Raw genomic sequence first — 19,055 nt, 5'->3', positions numbered from 1 at the left:
ATACGCCACAGGTAGCTTGCCAGGCTCTGCTGTGTGGGCAGGATATTCTCAGTAGCTTGCCGGGATCTCTGAGAGGGATGGAAGAATCTAACCTGGGTCAGTCACATGCAAGGCAAATGCCCTACCTGCTGTGCTATTGCTCCAGTCCTTGGAAATATATATAACTAAAAAAAATCTTTTTATAAACTGTAAACTCCTTTAGGTATGTGGCATATAATCAAATAAGTTCAAAATGTTGCTTGGCCTTTTTCACCAATATGATTTTATTTCAACTTGAGTGGCAATCAAATACAATAAAAAAAAAATTTAAAAAAAATCCAAATAATGTTTCTTAATTCTGAAACATTACATTCATAAGAAAATAAAAAAAAATCAAAGCAAATTTCATTTAACTGTTCTACAAACTTGATGTAACAAAAGCTGTCCAACAAGCAGCACAGACAACATATTGGAAACAACACTTACAAATAGAAGATGTGGAACTAGTACATTCCAAATAGTGGGAACAATCCATTTTAAATTCAAGTGAAATGAAACTGTTTACAGAAACAGTAAATATATGAGAAATTATAAAGTAAGGAATTCAGCAAATAATCCATGTGAAAGAGTTGATAAATGTCGAATTAGACCACTTTTCTCTCTCTTGCAAAATAGATATATCTAAAATTTCTCTGAAATACTTTCAAAAGTTGAATGATCACCTAGAGCATCTGCTGAAAGGAGTGTGCAAACAAAGCAGGTTAGAGACTAGCATTTTACCCCAGGGGAAAGGATTTCTGATTTATTTCTAGTCAATGCTTCATTATGCTTTGATTTCCATCCCACATATCTACCAGGTTGTGTACGGTCTATGGAAATCACTTCCTGGTTTCAGTGAACACATAAATTCACCAGTATGGCTTAGAATAATTGACTCCTGTCTAGTAGAAGAGTGTGATTTTTGGTTGATTTAATTATTTATGGGCCTTAAACATTTTGAGTTGACTAAAAGATATTGCCATTTAACATTATTAGTAAAAAAAAACCTTTTGCAATATAAAATAAACTTAATGTGAATCTCTATTTTACAAGATCATTCCTTATGGCATTATTTAATTTTTTGGCTAATATCTTGTTTCTGATGTATAATATTTCTGAGTTTGAACATAAACCAATAGAGGAGAAAAAAGCACCATGAATGTAAAATACTAAGTCATACCAAATATCATTTTCAACATGTCCTGGAAGCTTAGCAAAAGAAGTTAAAAAAAGGAATAATAAGAAAAAATATCTAGCAAGCTAGAGCTTTTTACAATGGTATTGGACATAAATTTAAATATAAACTTTAAAATTAAAACTTGTGTTCAATGAATACATGTAACCAGTCCATTTTTCATAGGGTAAAATGTACTGAGCCTTCATCACTGAACTTTTTTAGTGAACTTGTGATCTAGGCCATGGTTGTATTAAGAGCATATGGCTTAGTAAATAGTAAAATAACTAATAATATATGAACATTACTACAAATATACATGTTTAAGTGCTCTTCATATAATTAACTAGAAGAAGTGAAGAAAACAGATTAGATCTGCTTAACAGAAGGAAGATACTACTATCTTAATAATATGAAAAGTTAGCCACTTATGCTAACTTTCTTCTTAGTATGCCTTCATTCCATGAGCTGGACTGCAAGTTTTTAAAGAATAGCTAGGGAGAAAAAAAAATGAGGGAAATTGGCTTAAGGAAACTGAATTTATTTTTGAGACTTATTTGAATTTGTTTTTTGGCTACCAAGTTGACAACATCTATGTGATAAGATGAATGTTGCTTAGAGAGCACTTGGTTAATTTGCTATATCACAAAGGGACCTGAAGAGGTGAATAGTTAAGTGTGTAAACCATTGCTTGTTGTAAGTAAAATCATAAATGAACTGGCACTTTTTGATGTGAGTAAATTCTGTTCAGGAAACATACTATGTATCCAACTTCCTGTTGCTTAGATTGAGCTCTATGAAACAAGAATTCATATTAGTGAGAAAGTTAGTTACAATGGTTCTTATTTTGCCCTCTATTAGTATTGAATCTTAAATGATTTTAGTGAGGCAAGCATTTGGTAGTAAAAAAGTCATGAAGAACTTCTTGATTTTTAACTTTTGTTTCTGCTCATAACTCTCCTCAAAAATCTTAAGGTTGGTTTTTTTATGACTGGCCAAGGAGATGGGTCAGAAATGTAATAATAAGCATTGATTTGTGTGATGAACAAAGAATAGAATTATCAGTAGACTATAAACATCAACCCTGCAATAGACCAATGTATAGGTCCTTAGCCCTCTGAGGGGTTCATGCATGGTGCGTGATATTTTTGGAGTTTCTTTGTGGTTGAGACCTAAGGGAATTAAACTGAAATGTGGAACTTTAATCACAAGAAATGTAGATGAGTGTTTATGATATAATAACTGCACCTTAAAAGTCCCTGATTTAGGGTCAAATTCTTTATTGCTGAGATAAGAGACATAGATTATTATGCATCATAAATACATAGGAATCAAGGCCTCAAAGCATTATGTACCAGTGGATATAGATGAAAAGAACTAGTATCATTCCACTTCACAAAGTAATAGCTTGACGTAAGATAGAGAACAAAAAAAGTGAGGAAAAAAAGTGGTACTGTCATTTAAAAGTATTTACGAAGTACATTGTAAAACAGTATGAATTTAAATACATCAACACACTAAAAATATTTATCCTTAAAATATACTTGAATACTGCAAAATTAAAAGTTGCAAAATAATTAGAATCTTTACACCCATAAGCTTGATATAGCAAAACAAAGCATATCTTCTAATAAATTTAAATCTTATTGAACTACCCTATCCCTTCAGTTTAGAAAAATCTCCTAGTTTATTAGCATTCACTTTTGACAAATTTATGGAGCAAACAATCAACTCTTTGTATAGTATCATACCTATATTATTCACTATTGGAGCTGAACATAAACTTATTTCTACTTAGATTTTCTTAAACTTAACATTTTTTTTTATAAGCCTGCCTTATCTTTGAGGTAAATTTGTGCTATTTTGGGTCTGTTTATCTGAATGGATTTTTTTCTTTGTTCACCTGATTCTGTAATAATGAAGCTGAATTTTGGAATGGCTTTTATAATATGTGTGTGTGTGTGTGTGTGTGTGTGTGTGTCCTTTGTGTCTTTTCCCCTGAGATTTCCGGAGTCTAACAAATTTTAGTGTACTCAATGAATTTTATTAGTCAATGAATAAATGAATATAATTTACAAATTTTATTGTTATCTGTATCTTCACCTCTTGGAAGCCTGTGTAATCTCTATGAGTGCAAATGAGATAAAGAGATTTCTCAACTCTAAATATTAAGAAAGAACACAGAGAAGATAGACAATAGTGCTGTGTGTTGTCTTAAGATGGTGGATATGAGCAAATGTAGAAAAATAATTTAACAACAAGAGCAATGAAAAAATCTGTAAAACTCAGATAGTTAATTGAAAAAATTAACCAAAGAATTTAATATATAAATAATATCAGGCGATTACTACTAATATTAAGAAAATTAGAATATTATTTTGAAGAGTAGTATTTCTTATCCTTGTAAATAGTGATGTTTGTCTAGAAAAATATAAATATTTTACAAGTCTAATTGTAAAACTGTAAGTATCTTCAACAATATGAAAATGTAGACCATGTGTAAATTTACAAATTCTTGTGATATGCTAAGTACTTTTTATTTGTCAAAAGTGAGTATCATCTATCCTGCCTAAAAAAGTAGGGTGATTACCTAGGAGATTTCATGCCAGTCTTTCAAATATGAGGGTAGTGTAGAAATAAACTAAACAGTAAATGTACAAGGTAACTTGGTATGTATGTGTGTATATACATACATTAAGAAATAAAGTTCAGTTAAATAACTAAAGATGATAGTCTTCATAAAGATATATAAAAAAAGAAAAATATACATAAGAGAACAAAATATAAGTTAACAAAATATAAGTTAACATAAAATTATTATTTAAAGTAAGAAAAGTGCAAAAGCAGGGGTCTGATTTAATTACTGTCCACTTCACTACTTCCAGCCTTTTATTTCTGCAAGTCTGTTCACTTCATCTGATATGAATTCTTTAAACACCATCTTGTGGACAAAAAGAGGTATGTCACAGGTTCTCAATAGATGAGAAAAATTTCAGAAATGCTAGCTCTTATTTAACTTCTAAAACACATTCACAAAAATTAATTTATAATTCAAACATCTTTGACAATTTTTACAGACAACATATCTTAAAATATGAGTCACTAAAACTTTAGTGTTTCCACGATGTCATGAAACAAAGGAAGAAACACATAGGAGTCTTTAAAATCATAAACTAAATTACTTTTGTTATAAGTTGAAAATGTTTAGAGGTTAAGACTGGCTGAATATTTAATATGATAGGGAGAAATGGTTAACCTCATCCATAGGAAAAATAGTGAACAAGCTCATGAATTATTCTTTGTTCTTTGTACTGACCTAAAATTTCATAAATATTAACTTAAGTCATACCCTGTTCTTTGCATAGAAAGTTTCTATCTAAAAGTGTTTATTGATCTTGATATAAAATTTAACTTGGATTCAAACATACTGACAAAGGGCAAACAGTTTTAATAATTAATTGTCATCATCTGTATCATTATTTTGCATTTAAATACTTATGTCATCTGGACTCCAAACAAAAGATAATTGAGGAGTTCAATAATTACTTCCAGCTGTGAACACTATTAACATCTAGGTGGAAATAAACCGCTGTTTTAGAATGGAGTAAAATAATACAAAAAATTTGGCAACCACCAAGATATTTAGGGGGAAAGTTGACATTCTACTTGGGAGCTAAATTATCTTCTCTCTTTTTATAAAAAGAACTGGCAACTGTGAAATTCCCATTTTATTTGTGTTGCATTAGTTGGAACCAGCCTGTGTTTGACTGTTCTTTTTTTTCTGATCATGTTTTGGACAGATATAGGTCAGGAACAGTGTTGGAAGGTAAAAGGTTGAGAGTTTCATTCCAAGTGAACATTCAGCCTAATTGTCTAATCAAGCTGAAGGTGGATTTAGTTATATGTTTCAATTACAGAAAATGAGTGGGATTCATTGTTCCAGTCTTACTCTGTAATATAAATGAAATGATATATTTTTATCCTCTCTTGAAATTACCAAATAAATCAACAAATTTAAAACAGGAATACATCAACACAGCATCAATGGGATTTGCGGGGTACGAGCAGTTCAAAATACAAAAATTATAAGGAGTAAAACATATTCTATGGATTTAAATTAACAGAATTTATAAACCAAGAAAATGAGTTTTCATGTCTATGAAACGATCAAAGAAAACAGATATACATCACCGATCACTATTAGCAAAAAAGCTCATGAAAACGTAAATGCTAAAATATACTTCTGATTTGGCAGAGACAAAAGTTCAAACAGCCTATTAATTGATATGAAGAAAATAATTTTAAAAAACACAAATGTTTGACTTTATGAAAATTCAAGTAAGTTAATGAGTGGCAGATGAATGAGTTGGAAGTGTTCGGAAACTTTTACAAATTAAAGTTCCACAAGTTAAAACTCAAAATATACACATAGCACCAGATTTATATCTATGTACAATTTTGGGAGAGTAATAACTATTTTACTAAGAAAATGCATATATATTCCAATTTTGAAAGGTCTAAAACAGCACCGTCATAGGTATTGCACAAGAAAAAAAATATCAAATTAAAGTTAAAAACCCTTGAAATAAATAAAATAACTTTTGTAAAATAAAAATAAATAAATGGAATTAAAATACACAGCACAATTCAATATGAAACAACTGAAAGGTTGTAGGTATGCACAGCCATGTAGAAAGGACCTGACCAGCAGTTCATTTGTCTATAATAAAAATCAGTTCAAACCATGGGTGCATTGAACAAAGTCTGCCTTAATTCGGGCATGCGCCAAACAACTCTGCTCACAGCTTTTCCAATTTCTCTGGGTTTGCCTTGTTAAACGCCTCTCCCAATTACCAGATGAAAGCAATCATCCTAGCCTATTTCAGCCGAGCTGGGATCTGCAGGGCTCTCCGAGCGATCTGGGTGGCGGCTCTCAGCATCCGTGGGACCCACGATTTAGGTTTATTTCGGCAACAGCTTCACAGCCAGAGCTCTGTAAAATTAGTTGTTTTTCAACCAAAAGCTACTCAAAATTATGTTTATTAAAAAAAAATTCCATTCAGCAATTATGATGGTGATGAGTGTTATTTTGTCTCTTGTCAGATGATTGGGTCTTTGCATTGCTCGTTGCTTCCCCTGAAGTGTGTTAGTACTTTGGTCTGAGTGTGCGTTGCCTACTGGACGGTCCCCTGACGGTATCCCTTGCTACAGCTTCTGGAGCAACAGTGTCGGTAAAGTGCTTTTGAGCTTTACCTAATTGATATGTATCTGCTGACATCACACATTAGTCTTCGAGGGTGAGTGGGCTTCTTCTCCATTTGCTACAAATCCAGTCCTCTGTTCTGATGGTCAGCACTTGTCTTAAGATGAGACTGCGATGAGTTTCAGAAAGATAATGGATACAGGGCCCAAAGAACTTGCTAGGCCCCTGAAGCGTCAAAAGTAACAAGGTGCTTTCACCACCAAACACCGTTTAAAAAAATTTGCAGTTTTCCAGATGAGAAAGTCAGTGAAGGGAACACAGTGTTAGGCTTTCTTGTGATATATGCAACTGAATCTCATTCTTCTCTTTTCATGCAGTATATGTTTACACCAGTGGCGATTTATTTGAACTGAGTTCTTTATACAGAATTAACAATTTTTTTTAAGTAGCTGGCCATGGTGGGTTTGGGACTGTTTGATAAAATAGCCTTTTAGGATGTTTTCTTTACAGAAATATAAGTTATAATGTGAAACACTTATTGCCTAGTTCTTTGCATAAGTAGGATAGATATAGGATGATATAAGAACTCTTCTGCTATAAAAAAAAGTAGTCGAAAAACATTCAGAAGGAGCAATGTACTATATCAAAAAAGTTGATGAAATTTGTTTTTATCAACAATAGTGAATTAAAACACCAAGAAAATGTCAAGTCTGAAGCTTTAAAACTCAGAAATCAAAGGCCAAATACATTTTGACGAGACCACAAAACGAGTATCACCATGAGCCGAGTAAAACATACAATATAATTTCCTCTTGAAGAACAAGTGATAAGATTAGCATGTGAGTTTCATATAAAACCCTGAATGAAAATCATAATGGAGAAGCAAAACACATGGAATGAATTTGGGAAAAAAATCCAAAAACGGTGATATCGCAACTACTCTAGGACTAGGATTCAAATTGTTGTTTAAATGTTCGGCCTGCACCATAAAACAGAAAGCAGCCCACAGTCAAGAGGGTTTGATGATTTTCAGACAGCTCCAACGGCAAGGAGATATCACCAGGAATCAAGTCTTCTTCAAATATGCTTATTTCCCACCTGTCCCCTGATGGGAATGGGGCACAGGATAGAGGCAATCTTCTGGGTTACATCTTCCACTGGGTCCTGGGGGGCCCTGGGGCCCTGGGGTACCTGGTGAGCCTGGCAAACCTGTAGCTAATAAAAACAAAAGAGCCCATTAAAATGAAATCTCTGAATCACAGATAACCCTTCCTGCCTCATTTCAAGCAACAAGCTGTAAGGACACAGAAGGCTCATAGGGGAGAAGGCCTGGTTCCTGTTTTTAGAGAACTGATTTACCAGGAAGGGATACCACTACTACCTGACATTCCAGGAAGACCCGGACTCCCTGGAAGCCCAATGCCAGGTTCCCCTCTTTCTCCCTTCTGTCCTCGGTAGCCTAAGAGAGAGAAAGAGAGAGAGAGAGAGATAAAAAGAGAGATTAAAAAGTAAGAGTGCCCTATGGCAGCATTATGACATTCCTTTTTCCAGAATTAATATATATTAGTAATATGGACTGGAGCGATAGCACAGCGGGTAGGGTGTTTGCTTTGCATGCGGCCGACCCGGGTTCAATTCCTCCATCCCTCTCGGAGAGCCCGGCAGGCTATCGAGAGTATCCTGTCCACATGGTAGAGCCTGGCAAGCTACCCGTGGCATATTCGATATGCCAAAAACAGTAACAAGTCTCACAATGGAGACGTTACTGGTGCCTGCTAGAGCAAATTGATGAACAGTGGGACGACAGTGCTACAGTACTAATGTTTTATATTAGCCACACATTAACAGACTAGGTACAATAAGCAATGAGAATCTTGGAAAAAAGCAAGTAGAAAAAGTTCCAACTAGTAACACTCTTGATAATGGGATTTTTGGCACTAAAAAGTATGTCTAAAGAAATCAGTCATCTGTTTCTTCTTTCAAGTAGCTATGACAAGATGTGTGTACTCTGTTCACTGGAGTTTTCTCTGGAGGCTACTCACAGTCCATGTACAAGAAGTATACGGAAAGTTATCACCTGTAGATGGACTAGATAATTCAGTGCCTGAGCCTAAGAATGGAAAGAAGTAGGAGCCAAAACTCAGGATTTCAACAAATGACAGTTTGAATATATGTGAAATTCAGGAGTCAGGTTTTTGGCCAGTTTGCTGAGTACATCTTTGTCCTTTTAAAAGTTAAGATGGCAACCCCATGTTTTGACAAGACAGTTTGCAACACTACAGGACGAGGAACTTAACAACACCCGAAAGCAAGACAAGCTGCTGAGGAATCTTCCTAAGTGTATTTCTTTAATGTTATAATGCTTCATGCTTTAATAATGCTTTATTAACCAAAATAAATTCGGTATAAGGCCTGCATAATTTAAGATAAAATAATTCTTTAATATGCTTTTCATTGCCTGAGTTAAAAGGATACATAATAATCTGTCCTGGGAGCTTTCATTCCTGCATTTGAAAAAAAAACATAAAAATACTTTGTTCTGGGTTCTATACATTGGCTTTCTTGTAAAACTTCATTTGAATGAGAGTTCTATTGGTATAAGAGCTTAATTGTAAAGTTTTTTAATTTTCATTTGTTCATACTTAAACAGAAGCTTAAAATTGCTTCTAGTCCCATGTAAATTAATTGAGACATCAAATAGAATCATGCAGACACACAGCAAGGATAATAGAGAATCACTGTAGAAAATAGTAGGTCCTAATTTAATTGTCCCTTTGTATTACAGAAGAACATGATAGGAAGAAAAATTTAATGCTCTGCATGAGAAGTATATAAAAGCAATTATTTCTAATTATTATTGATAGATATTAGGTTTGGGGGTTAGTATTTTCACTTAGTTTTGACTTGATCATACAATTTGAACTTGATAATATATTACTATCCAAGTAATATTAGCAGTGCAACCTTTCATAATTATTTCTTGTCTATGGAGGTGTGATCTTACTATAGATGTAAAAAATTGAGGAAATATATATGTTTAGGAAGTATTTTGAGGTACAGATAGGAAATTTGTAATTATACATATTCACTTTTGGAAATTATCTTATAGATATTCAATGTAATCTTAGACACCAGAATAAACAATAGTGGCAAAATATCCTCAATTAACATGTGTTCAAATTTAAAATATCACCATAATTTTATTTAAAAAGTGCTTTCATAGAATAATCTGGAAAACAAGATAAAAATGTACTTATGGTCATTTAGAGATACCCTTTAAACTTATATAAACATTTCTGGAAAAAAATCTCATTTTCTATGTAAAGTATATTTGAAAGTTCAATCCAGTGTGTAAGATAATTTTTGTAAAGTTTACCTTCAGTATATCTTAGTAACTAAGATCATAGTTTAAAAAACTAGGGGTGAAAGAAAAATTACTAGACGTTAGCATTTTCAGTTAGTAAGATGATTGAAAAGACTGAATATGATTCCAGGAAGAGTTTATTTTCAAAAACTACACAAATTTAGTTCTAAGATTTGAATATAATACAAAAAATATTCCAACACAGGTGGAATCATAAAATATGAAATATTTATCTGTACATTTTATTAATAGGGTGATATTTACACTCCTGTCAAATGAAATAATTTATTTGTGAAATCTCTAATTTCATTGTCATAACTACCTACTGATAATAGAGCTATAGCTCTGCACAAGCATACAAATCATTTCTTTTTAAAAATTTCCTAATTATGTTCCCCACTCATTCCTCAAGAAGGTTTCCATATAGCCTTAGGACCTTTTATTATTTTATTTTAGTCTTGAGGCCACACCTGGCAGTGCTCAGGGCTTACTCCTGGCACTGTGTTCAAAAATCAGTTCTGGTGGGCTTGGGGCACATATGGGGTACTGGGGATCAATCCTAGGTTGGCTGCATACAGGGCAAATTTCCTACCCATTGTAATATCTCTCTGCCACCAAGGGTCTTATTTTATATCTTTGCTTTGTAAGAATACTTCGGATAAGAGCGGGCACCAGTAATGTCTCTCATTGAGAGACTTATTGTTACTGTTTTTGCATATCCAATACACACGGGAAGCTTGCCAGGCTCTGCCTCGTGGGCTCTATACTCTTGGTAGCTTGCCGGGCTCTCCGAGAGGGGTGGAGGAATCGAACTCGGGTTGGCCTCGTGAAAGGCAAACGCCCAACCACTGTGCTATCACTCGTCTAATTCTAGAAAATGGGAATATACTCACTGATTTTATTAACTTTCTTATCTGATAAGATCTTATCAGTTGGTGGCAGGCCACCAACTAGCCACCTACCTCCCTAAGGTTAATAAATTTTAAAAGGTCAAATCTCTTTCAGTCACATGGACTACCCCTGGGTCACTGGTTTACAAATAATAAAGTTTCCTTCCTTATAAACTTTTTATCTGATAAGAAAGTTAATAAAATCAGTGAGTATATTCCCATTTTCTAGAATTAGACTATCATTTCATTAAGTTAGGCCTCTTCTCAAATATAGAAAAGGCTAGAAGGCAAATCTACCTACTGAAGGTGTATTTTCCCGTGTTATCATTATTTAGGATGACAGTTTGATGTCACTGTTGCTGATCAAATAAAACCAGCAAAACAGCAGGGTCCTAATCTAAATAATCTAGAAGTAGCATTCATTAAATATACCTCTAACCTTTACTTTTTTTTTTAGAGAAGAAGGGATTTCATTTCTCCTCCAAGGATTTATGTCTCAAGTTATAATATGTGCACCTACATGTAAACTGAAGAAATGGGCTCCAAAAGGCATATGGCTGACATTTGGGAGGGACAATTCTTCATGTCGCTCCTGCCTCATAGTTTATAAGTTGTTTAGCTTCCTTGGTCCAGGCCACCTACCTCCCTAAGGTTAATAAATTTTAAAAGGTCAAATCTCTTTCAGTCACATGGACTACCCCTGGGTCACTGGTTTACAAATAATAAAGTTTCCTTCCTTATAAACCAGACAGCAGCTAAACTTTAAAAGTTCAAAAGAAAGAACAACCATTTTCACACTGTCCTTTTAGAACTGATGGAGGGGTGCAGACTAGCCCCTTGTGTTGTACTCCGCTGAGCCCTCCGCTCAGCCTGTGAGGCTCTCTCTAAAATGGATGGGCTCACAAGTGGAGCATCTGTTCTTTGGGCTTTTCTCAGAGGTAGAGAATCAGCTGTGTTTGGAAAAAAGTTTGAAGTTTTTAAAAATTGTTCTCATAAACATGGCCCCAGAAGATAAGGTCTATTAGGAAAATTCACTTCTATGAAACACACATTGGAATCCAGCCAGATCATTTTCCTGGGGATTCTTTAATCTCTGTGTGCATATTCTTCCTCATCTCTGACAGAGCGAGCAAATCAAACCCAATATTGTATACCATGGTGGGAATGAGTGAAACTTTTCTCGACGCACATTAGGAAAGCAGTAATTAGAAACTCACGGAGTAGTTAAAAACCTAGCGCTGTCTGGGGACCCTGGAGATGGCACTGTAGTAAAAGTCCCTGCCCTAGAAGCATGAGGCTGGCTTTGCTCCCTGCCAAGAACCCAGTGATGCTGCTGACTGGGGGGGCTGGCAACCCCACAGAGTGAGCAAACTCTGGGCTCTTTTTTAATTTTTTGCTCCTTGGGTCACACCCGGCAATGCACAGGGGTTACTCCTGGCTCTGCACTCAGGAATTAGCCCTGGTGGTGCTCAGGGGACCATATGGGATGCTGGGAATCGAACCCGGGTCAGCCTCATGCAAGGCAAACGCCCTGCCCGCTGTGCTATCGCTCCAGCCCCCAACTCTGGGCTCTTTTAGGTCAGGTATGTGGTAACACTGCAACTCAAGTTTGGCCCGGAGCGTGATCCCCAGAGGCCATGTATGTGCGCACGGCGGTGAGCACAGGTGAGTGGCACAATCAGAATGTTCACAAGCTCCATAGCAAAAAGTGGTGTCTGGGGAGCACTGGCCTAAAGCATGAGCACTGCAGCCATGGGAGTGTGACCTCAAGTCGTTGGCAACAACTCCAAACAGGAAGGAGAAAGAACCTAAAGTTGTCTTTAATGCATTTGACTAGAGAAACAAAAAATGGAAAAACAAAGGACATTAATTACCCACTTTGAGAATTTAGGAGAAACACAAATGGGATGGCCCAATTCAATATTCCTAAAGATTTTTACTTTTACTACAAGAAGATGAGAGGGGATTGAAGAGCGATCACACAATTTTCCTGACTTTTTCTTTTTCTTTATGGGTCACACCCAGCAATGCACAGGGGCTACCCCTGGCTCATGCACTCAGGAATTACTCCTGGTGGTGCTTGGGGAAACACCCTACCCGCTATGCTATAGCTCAGAAAACCAATTTTGCTGACATTTTTTTTTTTTGGTCACATCCGGCGATGTACAGGGGTTACTCCTGGCTCTGCACTCAGAAATCACCCCTGGCGGTGCTCAGGGGACCATATGGGATGCTGGGAATCGAACCCAGGTCGGCCGAGTGCAAGGCAAACATCCTACCTCCTGTGCTATTGCTCCAGCCCCAATTTTGCTGACTTCTTTTGGAGAGAAGCAGCACCCTGCTTCCAGCACGCAAGGCTGACACTGACACTCAGTCTCCATCACTTTCTTTTTTACTCTGCATGTTTCCTGCGCCTCTGGAGAGGCAGAAGGAATGGTTGATTGTTCTTCCCTGAGATAATAAAGGACTCATTCCAGAGGGCATATTTCAAATCAAACTACTTCATTCCTAATGAAAAAGAATCTCTTTCCTGATAGGCACTGGAAAGAAATCTGTCAGAGATTTCAGAAGAGTCACTACAGACAGACTGAGTGAGCAGAAGGCTCCTTTCCCGTCCCTGCTGCCTTCTTCACTTCTACCCCCTTCTCAAACAAAGTCGTGCTGTGTCAGGAAGAGAAGTTATCCAGCCAGTCCTCTTGCATGCTTACTGGCATAATAGTTTTCTGTAAAATTTTTCCTCTTGCCTTTTGAAAAAAAACCTTTTAAATCCAACAGAGCAAAGCTTTGGAATTACATGCATAATTTTCTCTTTTGAGGATTTCACATCTCTTTGTCTAGCCGAGAAAAACCATTCCATTCTTGGGAACTCTGGGGGAGGAACCAAAAATGAAATGGCAGTCCCTGGGTTTCCTTTTGATTCTAAGAATCCTCTTGACTTTAGGAGGCTGGAACAATGGCACAGCGGGTAGGGCGTTTGAACCCGGGTTTGATTCCCAGCATCCCATATGGTCCCCTGAGCACCGCCAGGGGTAATTCCTGAGTGCAGAGCCAGAAGTAACCCCTGTGCATTGCCGGGTGTGACGCAAAAAGCAAAAAAAAAAACAAAAAAAAAACAAAAAGCCTTGTTTACTTTAAACAGGATTGATCAGTTGGCCTGATTTCTAAGTACACAAATATTCCTGAAACACAAATTCCTTATTTTACAAGTTATATTTTTCTGCTGTAACTGGCTGTGATCAATTAATTGTAAACACCACTGCATTCGGACCAGCAGGGAGTCTCTTGCCTGTGCACATGGCTGTCTTCCCCGAAGCCCCTCGAAGGGGGTGGGCTTCAGTTTCCCTCCCCGCCCAGAGCAGAGCTCCCATGGCCGAAGACCTCCGGAGCCTAGCCACAACCATACTCAAGGCCCCTCTCTACATGTTCCGGACAAGCCTCATGCAAGAAGGTACTGGCAGAGGAACCCAGGTGTGTGGTACCCGGGGCTAAGACCTTCAAGTCTGCTTGGATCAGGACTGGGCCTCTTTTGCCCAGATTCCATTTTTTCCAGTAGCTAGGTGGTCACACCCAGGGACTGCCCCCAGCACCATGTAATCCCACCAATGGCCAACATCCAGAGACAATAAAACTGCTTTGCAGCTGCATGACATCTTAAGGCTTAGTTCTCCCTCTGGGAGAGCCTGGCAAGCTACAGAGAGTTTCCTGCCCACATAAGAGCCTCGCAAACTCCCCATGGCATATTCATATGCCAAAACCAGTAACAATGCTGGGTCTCATTCTCCTGACCCTGAAAGAGCCTCCAATGCGGCACTGTTGGGAAGGACGAGTAAAGAGAGGCTTCTAAAATCTCAGGGCTAGGATAAATGGAGACGTTACTGAGACCACTTGAGAAATTCGATGATCAACGGGATGATGATGATGATGATGATGATGATGATGATGATGATATTTTTCTGCTGCCTTTCTAGTAAATGTAACAAATCATAAAATGGGGTTGTCAAGCAAACCTTGAGGCGAAACCTGAGTTATCATCAAGCTATGTATCAGCTGTCAGACTTCTGTGATGAGGCAAAGGTTTTGTCAATTTTACACAACTGTGGTTTAAGAGAGTAAATGAAGGTCATATGGGGAAGTCTTTCAAATTCAGGAAGTCCTCTAAGGAGTAATAATGCAAAAGTAGGCAGAACAAGCAGATAGCAGCTAGTAGAAATTCCTTGAAAAGGGAGGGCGAAAATAGGAAGGATAGAAGTCTTGTCTCCAAAGCTGCACAACACTCAGTACCACCTCTGTCTGAGCGCTGTCTAGCAGCATCTCTGAAGAGGTCTGCTGGTGTGAACAGGTGGTTTCAGTTCAGAACAATTTTCCTTGATAATTCCTGTTCTTTTTTTTTTCTTTTTGGGTCATACCCAGCAATGCTCAGGGGTCACTCCTGGCTCTTCACTCAGGAATTACCCCTGGCTGTGCTCAGGGGACCATATAGGATGCTAGGAATCGAACCCGGGTCGGCCGCGTGCAAGGCAAACGCCCTACCCGCTGTGCTATCACTCCAGCCTGATAATTCCTGTTCTTCCATTCTTTTCTTCATAGACTGCAGCTGATTGTTCAAGGTTTCTATGCTTGAACTTGATGCTGCTGCATCTGCTCAAGGGTTTTCCTACCTGTGTTATCTATCCGTATCCTTCACATGATTTGAACCCTCACATATCTTTTTTGTTTTAGTTTAAAAAATTTTTAAAATTTTTTAATTTTCTTATTGAATCACTGTAGACATAGTTACAAAGCTTTCATGACTGAGTTTCAGTCATACAATGATCCCTCCACCAGTGCACATTTTCCACCAACAATGTTCCCAGTACCCATCCCACCAGCCCCACCCCACCCCACCCCCTGCCTCCATTGCAGACAATTTCCTTCTTAGTCTCTCTAGTTTTGGGCATTATGGTTTGCAATGCAGATACTAAGAGGCTGTCATGTTTGGTCCTTAGTCTACTTTCAGCACACATCTTCCATACTCATCTCTTTTGGAGAGGAGCTCCACAGTCGTTCTCAGGGAGGTCCAGAGAGTGGCTCCAGCAACTCCTGACCAACGCAGGTGGTTTAATTTGATGGCATGAGAGTATGGTGCAGATCAAGATATAGGGTGTTGGGGAACACCAGGGCTATCCAGAGCTGTTTGTGGATCTCATGTGGGAGGTGTATGTTTCTAGTATTTCCTGGACCCCAAGCTACCATACATCTTTAGATGGACTTTCAAATTCTTTGTGCCAGTCTCATATACACTGACTTTAGGATAGACTCAACTAGTAGAGCAAAAAAATTAAGTCCCTTCCTACAATAACATCCGCACAGAAGCCTACACCTGAATCTACAACTTTTCTTCCAGCCATCTTCCAACAATGTCATCAAACCTCTCTATGATCTAAAGAAAAGGTACAATATCCTGTTTAGGTCAGATAAACAAGTGATGTCACTGAGGTTGCCTTACACTGAGAAGCTATAAACCAAGTGCCTTGTTGGTAGTGAGTGTCGCTGAGAACTCAGGACTGAACATGGTGGTTACTCTTTCAGCTGGAGACAGGATGTTAGGGGACCTGGGCCACTTCTTATGGAAAACACGGCTCAGGTGCAGAGAAGCAGGTGGAAGAAAAGTGAACTTGTAAATGAAAAATAATTCTCTGCTGCTAAGTGCTTTCATGTCTTTTTCTTCTTAAAACTATTTTAGGCACTTTGGTTAGCTGTTTATGGCACGGTTTCACATATACAACATTACAGCACCCATGCTCTTGATCATGCTAAGGAGAACCCTTGAGTTCCTCTGTGGTAACACAAAGTTTCCATAGTCTTATATTTTAAGATTGGTGATCAGTGGATTTAATTATTCCTCCTTAGACTTGTGGATCTTGTAACCCAGGGTCTATTTGACTCCTTCACTGATTTTAAACCTTATTCTAAAATAAGAAACAAACAAACAAACAAACAAAACAGACTTACAAGCTTAATGTAAGGGTGAAACTATATCTGGAATTGTGTCTTCTTGTCATGTTGTCATCAGGGGATCAATTCTCTTTCCTCACCAATTTAAGCCAAGTTTTCTTAGCAAACTTTTAGAAACCATATTATGAGTATTTCAAATTCAAAAGTTATAGGGGCTGGTGCAATAGTACAGTTTGTAGGGAGCTTGATTTGCATACAACTGATCCAAGTTCATTTCCTCATACTCCATATAGTCCTCTGAGCCTACCAAGAGTGATTCCTGAATGTAGAGCCAGGAGTAACCCCTAAGTATTGCCAAATATGTGCCCTCTATTGCCCTCTTTGCCCCACCCTTGTCCAAAGAAACAACAACTACAAAGCTTTCATCTTTAAGCTCTATCAGAAGGAGACACGTTCTAAAATTTTCATAATTTTGTTTCAGGGGCTGGAGAGAGTACAGCGAGGAGAGCACTTGCCTTGATTGTGGCCAACCTGGGTTTGATTTCCTGGCACTACAATGGTCCCCGCACCCCCACCAGGAATGATCTCTGAACTCTGAGCCAGTATTAAGCCTGAGTACTGCCATATACATGTGAATGTTGTTTTAACAAATATTACTAGGATACATTTTGGTTATTTCTGAGGAGGACACATCCAGCAGTGCTCAGGGATCACTCCTGGCTTGAGGGACCATATATGCTGCCAGGGATTGAACCTTGGTCTGCTGTTTGCAAGGTAAGTGCCCTACCTACTATAAGAATCACTGTATCACTGCCGTCCTGTTGCTCATCTATTTGCTTGAGAGGGTGCCAGTAACGTCTCCATTTTGTCCTTGTCGCATTCAGGGTCAGGGGAATGAGGCCCATTATAGTATACTATTATATACCATATATACTATAAGAATACATTGTATACATTATATAGCACAGCGGGTAGGCATTTGCCTTGTGCACAGCTGACCTGGGTTTGATTCTTCCATCCCTCTCAGAGATCCCGGAAAGCTACCGAGAGTATCCCGCTGGTAGAGCCTGGCAAGGTATTCGTGGAGTATTTGATAGGCCAAAAACAATAACAACAAGTCTCACAATGGAGGTGTTACTGGTGCCTGCTCGAGCAAATCGATGAGCAATGGGACGACGGTGCTACAATGCTATATACATTATATACTATAAGAATACATTCTTCAACCCCATGAGAATATATTCTGATCAGTAGATTATCGTTCTGTTTTAAATTTGAATTAGGTAAAGTGAAAAATTGACTTTTGTGGGCCAGAGTAACAGTACAGTGGGTAGGGTGTTTGCCTACATGTAGCCAACCCAGGTTCTGTTTCCCAGCACCTGATACAGCCCCCCTCATCACTGCCAGGAGTGATCCCTAAGCACAGAGCCAGGAGAAAGTCCTTAGTATTGTCAAGTGTGGCCCAAGAGCACCCCAAATTGGCTTTAGGATATTAAATATTAAGATAGCCTGTATCAAATAATTATATATACACATGTTTACCCATATATATGTGTGTATATATATACATATACATATATTCTTTATATATGCCATAGGGCCTTAACTACAGTTAGCATGCTCTAAATTCTCAGAGTTATAGTACTAAAAAATTCTGTACTAACAACTTACCTTGGGGTCCCGGGTCTCCTGGTGGTCCAGGAAGCCCATCCTTTCCTGGTGGGCCAGGCCTCCCCTGAGCTTGTGCAGACAACATTGCCGCTGGCAGCTTGAGCTGAGACAGGAACACAGCCATCCTCTCTTCATTTATGAAATGGAAAAGGAAATATCTCGTTACAATTTTTTTTTTTGCTTTTTTATTGGGTCACTTCTGGTGATGCACAGGGGTTACTCCTGGCTCATGCACCCAGGAATTACTCCCTGTGGTGCTCGGGGGACCATATGGGATGCTGAGAATCGAACCGGGTCAGCTGCATGCAAGGCAAACGCCCTACCTACTGTGCTATCTCTCCAGCCCCCTACAAAAATATTTTTATTGAAATCAGGAATCAGTTTTGAATTTTACTACATCTACTTTACCAATTGGTTGAATAGCTGGCTTTTTAATTAATAATTTCTTCCTGAAATAATGCTGCTATATAGCATTTTATCTGAAGGCGTGTGTTATTACAAATCACCATCTGTATATACTACACTAATTTCACTGGAAATTCCATTTTACTCCTCACTACATAGTTGACCCTTAACCCTTCCCTTCTGTAGCCACTACCTGACTTTATAGCCCAAGAACTTAGTTCATCTGTTCTTTTCCTATATAACACATGTAAGCAAAATCATATGGTGTTTATGTTTTCTTTTTTTTTTTTCTTTTTGGGTCACACCTGGCAATGCACAGGGGTTATTCCTGGCTCTGCACTCAGGAATTACCCCTGGCCGTGCTCAGGGGACCATATGGGATGCTGGGATTTGAAC

At 37.9% G+C, this 19,055-nt stretch overlaps 1 protein-coding gene across 1 annotated transcript in view; it reads right to left on the bottom strand.

The window, feature by feature from the left end:
* Positions 1–7,482: 7,482 nt before the first annotated feature.
* COL19A1 (collagen type XIX alpha 1 chain) overlaps positions 7,483–19,055 on the bottom strand; it is a 383,293-nt gene continuing 371,720 nt past the window's right edge. The window contains exons 49-51 of the mRNA XM_004605970.2: positions 18,255–18,383; positions 7,777–7,854; positions 7,483–7,610 (exon numbers count right to left, since the gene is read on the bottom strand). Coding sequence (XP_004606027.2) covers positions 7,483–7,610; positions 7,777–7,854; positions 18,255–18,383 — 335 coding nt within the window. The remainder of the gene's footprint in view (positions 7,611–7,776; positions 7,855–18,254; positions 18,384–19,055) is intronic.

Source organism: Sorex araneus, chromosome 4, assembly GCF_027595985.1.
Source record: "Sorex araneus isolate mSorAra2 chromosome 4, mSorAra2.pri, whole genome shotgun sequence".
Classification (NCBI taxonomy): domain Eukaryota; kingdom Metazoa; phylum Chordata; class Mammalia; order Eulipotyphla; family Soricidae; genus Sorex; species Sorex araneus.
Note: the sequence above shows the minus strand (reverse complement) of the source record. Positions and strands in the feature narration are given on the sequence as shown.